The following is a 5,000-nucleotide window of genomic DNA, read 5'->3' on the forward strand; positions in this document are numbered from 1 at the left end:
CGTTTGTCTTGGACTGGGTTTAATCAAAGGAGATCTTGAGTAAAAAGAGAGAGAGAGAGAGAGAGAGAGAGAGAGAGAGAGAGAGAGAGAGAGAGAGAGAGAGAAATGAAGCAAAAATCACAACAAATATTTCCACAGGCAAACAAAGCATCAACATCCACAACCATAAATGTCGCTAATCTATTTCAAACAAGGTCAACGAACTTTAGGGGAAAAAAACAACAACAGCACACGACTACAATCACTTGTTGGCCGAAACATACCCACAGAAAAATCTCAGACATCTAATACAGCCCAACGATATGGCATGTTTTCTGAACTCATCGGCTGAAGTTATCAATATCCATTTTGAACTTAAACGATCAAAGCAATTTGTTTTTCGCCGAGTTCTCTATATGTGACACAATGCTCGTAATGGTAAATGGAGAAGAAACATAAAGCATTTGGCATTGAAAGAGATTTCTAGCATTTATACGGCATCCTCAGAGTATAACCGATATAGAAGAATAGAAAAAAAAAACCCTCCACTTTCATTTGTGATTAAAAATAGAAATGAAAAATATGCTACTCTAGAATAACTCAAAGATACGCTACTCTTGAATAACTCAAAGAATTGAACTGATGCATATTACTGGGTAACAACCTTCAGCAGAATGACTGGAAGAATAGGCAGTGAATACACCACACCGATACCACTGGAATGATTTACGCATTGTGATGGGCAGTGAAAAAATGAGTTGTTGTTTTTTGTTTGATTGATTGTTTTGTTTGAGGGGTGGAAGGGAGGGGGGGGGTGTATGTTCCAACATCACTAAAACTTACTTACTGAAGCTTGCGAAATAACAAACAAACAAACAAACAAAAAAAGCTAGTAGATAAAGCAGAGACAGGAAAATCTGACACTCCACTTAACTCTCTCCATACGAACGGCGAAAGAGACGACGTTAACTCTCTCCATACGAACGGCGAAAGAGACGACGTTAACAGCATTTCATCCCAATTATCATCATCAAAATATTGCAAGCGGAACGCTCTTATACTGAAGAGGTGAATGTTGACAAAGAATACCACAATTCTGACGACGGAAGCTAAAGGTTGTGTCATTGAGACACCCACTGGACATCCGAGTGGTCTGTGCAGAGGAGAAGAGAGGACTGGCCGTACTGAGTGAGTTAAACAACTACAACCAAAAGACAGGAGCCGGAAAGCTGATTGTAACACTGTTGTCAGTCACAACAACTGTCAGAATTGAGCGAAGCTTTGACACACACTGTGGGCATGGCAGTCAAGTGGAGGACAGTGAACAGTTGCAGGTTTGTTTGTTGTTGTTTTTTGGGGGGGGGGGTGGGGTGGGGGGGGGGTCGTTTTTTGTTTTTTGTTTTTTTTTTCTTTCTTTTTTTGCTTCACAACACCTACATAACCAGCAACGTCAAGACCAGCAACACCACATCAAGAACGATAGAAACGATACAACGATGATTCCAAACCAAATCTCCCCAATCAGGTGTGTGTGTGGGGGGGGGGGGGGGGGGGGGGGGGGGGGGGGGGGGGGGGGGGGGGGGAGGGGGGGCAGGGGGTGTTGAGGGGAGAGGGGGAGGGGGGTAGGGGGTATGGAGAGAGGGAGGGAGGGGAGATTGTGGAAGTTGGGGCGTGGGAGTGGGAGTGGGAGCCGGGGTGACTCCGATCAGGTGAGCTCAGATCCTGACCTTGGAGAATAGAGAGAGAGAGGGGGGGGGGGGGGAGAGTGAGAGAGAGAGTGAGAGAGAGAGAGGGGGAGAGTGAGAGAGAGTGAGAGAGTGAGAGAGAGAGAGATGGGTGAACCTTTATTATAACTTGTGGACTTTTGTTTCCTCCTGCTGGCTAAGAAATGCGTTTGTCCTTTACCATTTTTCACCCTTTCAATTATTGGAATAATTCTCACCTGCCATAGATGTGACTCATGAACATAATTTGTTGTTGTTGTTTTTTTGTTTTTTTTGACAAATAAAAACGAAACATCCTATGTACCTTGAAACCTATGCCTGAAGTGTTCTCGAAGCGGGGGTGGATCAAAGAGACCGCATTCTATATACAGTCTTTGGGTGGATTCATCAGTACGTAGCAAAAAAAGAAAAAGAAAAATAAAAAAATAAAAAAAAAGAAAAACCTCTACGGAGATGTCGTTCACTTAGTATGTCACCTGAGCTGGTCAGGCAACCAGGCTACTGTCGAACGACGACACACATCAACAGATAAGCCTGCCTGCCTACTCATCCGTCGGTCCGACGGGAGACTCCATTAGTATGTGACGACACAGCCCCTCAAACTCGTGTCTCCAAAAGCAAGGTGATGAACTGAGAACCGTTCCTTCAAAGGCAAGGTGGAATCACAGCAATTCCTTGCATGGCCCATCCTCTGTCATACATACCAATTCAAACACACACGCAGAATCAGTATTTCGAGAGGATGGTCCGTTTCAGTTTCACTTTCTCAAGGAGGCGTCACTGCGTTCGGACAAATCCATACACGCTACACCGCATCTGTTGAGCAGATGCCTGACCAGCAGCATAACCCAACGCGCTTAGTCAGGCCTTGAGTGCATGCTTACATATTTGTGTACCTATGAAAGTGGATTTCATTTTACGTAATTTCGCCAGAGGACAACACTCTCGTTGCCATGGGTTCTTTTTCAGTGCGCCAAGTGCGTGCTGCACACGGGACCTCGGTTTATCGTCTCACGATGGTCCACGCATGACTAGTGGGTTTTTTTTTGTTTTTTTGTTTTTTCTCCACTCCGATAAAGAATTATTCATATGGGACTTAGATGTGAGATATTGCTGACTGTTGATGCGCCATTGTGTGCAGACTGCTATCAACATATTTTCAAGTTAAAAACAACGACAAAAAAACAACAAAAAGAAACACCTGCATTTCCTGATCCATAGCTATAAAAGAAATATTGCATGACCTTCTTTTCGTACATGGTATATGGAGACATAAACTTATTGAAAAAAAAAAGGTAAATGAAAAAGCACATCGATATATATTTACATTTTTAATAGTACTAAGTATAGTTAGTCCGAAGTTCAAACAGGCTTTTTACCTGGTTCTCGTATATGTATAGCATAAAAAAAATTTGGTAAAAATCAAATTCCATCCGTCACCCCCTTACACAACAATTATATTTCCCCATAGACCTTGAAGTCTATAATCAGGTAAAACCTAAAACGTAAATCTGCTGGGGGATCTCAATCTGAATCTCACAGCCGGAACCACAGGGACAGGACGACGGAAGTGACGACAACGATGCTGTTGACAACGAGGCCAGCGGAAGCGGAAATGAAGTTCGCGTCGTAAAAGTTGGCGCGGATGGTCCTGGAGAAGAGGCCCTGTACGGGGCGGTAGTTGTTCACCATGGAGGCCATGTCGGAGTCCTTCAAGCCTCGGAACATCTGGATCTAATAATAACAATGATAATAATAATCATAATTAGTATTTATACAGCGCTGAATCTTGTGCAGAGAAAAATCAAAGCGTTTTCACACCAGTCATTCACACGCATGCATAACTCTAAACTTGAGAAACTGAAGACAGAGAAGAGGCAGGGGAGGGAGGCTATCTTGGGAAGAGGTGGGTTTTAAGGCCAGACTTGAAAGAGCTGAGTGAGGAGACCTGACGAAGCGAAAGAGGAAGTTCATTCCATGTGGAAGGTCCAGAGACAGAGAAAGAATGGCGGTCGACAGAGGAGCGTTTGGGTGTATGCAAGCAGAAAGGATCCGAAGCCGATCGAAGAGAGCGCGATGGGGTGTGGAGGTGAAGGCAGCCACAGGGATAGGAAGGGGCAGATTTTGTGAATACATTTATAACATAGAGCGTTGATCTTGTACTTTATTCTTTGTGAGACAGAGAGCCAATGGAGATGATGCAAAAGAGGAGTGGATCTGCAACAAGAGGACCACCAGCAAGTGTGCAGTGTTGGCCGAGAGGTAACGCAAAGCGTCCGCCAGATTCAAACACTCGACTGTTGGCCGCCGTTCTTTCTCTGTCTCTGGACCTCGCGATTGGAATGAACTTCCTCTTTCGCTTCGTCAAGTCTCCACTCTCAGCTCTTTCAAGTCTGGCCTTAAAACCCACCTCTTCCCAAAATAGTCCCCCCCCCCCTTGCCTGCCTTCCTGTCTTTAGTTTCTACAGTTTTAGAGTTATGCATGCGTGTGAATGACTGGTGCGAAAGCGCTTTGGTTTGTCTCTGCACAAGATTCAGCGCTATATAAATACCATTATTATTATTATTAAGAAGCGAGCGAAAGAATCTGAGCGCACTGGTTCGATGATTCCCATAGTCGACAGTATTTCTCTCTCCCCCCCCAACCCCCCGCCCCCTACCCCACCGTCCACCCCTTCCACTAGACTTTGAGGGCAGTATCCACACTTCTTCCCCTGTACTTTCCGTTTATAACACACACACACACACACACACACACACACACACACACACACACACACACACTCCACTCCACTCACTCTACCCCCAGCCAAACCACCCATCACCACACACCCAGCTTCTTTCTTTCTTTTTAATTTTTTTTATTATCTTATCTCCCCTGACAACAGTTGTTTTTGTTGTATTATTGTATTCCTGACGCCCATTGATTACCTGTGTGTTGGAGATCTTGATGGTGCTCTTGAAGACGGTCCAGGTGACCACCTCATTGCAGCTGGGCGTGGTCAGCCCTCCTGGGTACCTGTAGAACTCGGACACTCCGGCCATCAGGTCGTCCAGCGGGAAGGGAGTCATGGTGGTCACGTTGCCTGCGCCACAGACAAAATTAGTGATCAGTGGTCAGTGAACAAAAACAACAGCAACAACAAAATCAGTTTCAGTTTTCAGGGTTAGTGTCAAAGCGTGCATGCTGATCCATATCTGCTTTAACCCTTTCAACGCCAGTCAATTTACAATTTGGAGTGCAAAATTCACTTGTGCTATAAACACAGAAAATATGGCGTCTAAGAATAGCTGGGG

At 44.8% G+C, this 5,000-nt stretch overlaps 1 protein-coding gene across 1 annotated transcript in view; it reads right to left on the reverse strand.

Moving 5' to 3' along the window:
• Window positions 1-2,491: 2,491 nt before the first annotated feature.
• The window catches only part of LOC143288353 (carbonic anhydrase 2-like), a 90,605-nt gene continuing 88,096 nt past the window's right edge, over window positions 2,492-5,000 (reverse strand). The window contains exons 7-8 of the mRNA XM_076596736.1: window positions 4,635-4,789; window positions 2,492-3,437 (exon numbers count right to left, since the gene is read on the reverse strand). Of these exons, the coding sequence (XP_076452851.1) occupies window positions 3,240-3,437; window positions 4,635-4,789 (353 nt within the window). The 3' untranslated portion in view covers window positions 2,492-3,239. The remainder of the gene's footprint in view (window positions 3,438-4,634; window positions 4,790-5,000) is intronic.

The sequence above is a fragment of the Babylonia areolata genome, chromosome 12 (assembly GCF_041734735.1).
Source record: "Babylonia areolata isolate BAREFJ2019XMU chromosome 12, ASM4173473v1, whole genome shotgun sequence".
Lineage (NCBI taxonomy): Eukaryota > Metazoa > Mollusca > Gastropoda > Neogastropoda > Buccinidae > Babylonia > Babylonia areolata.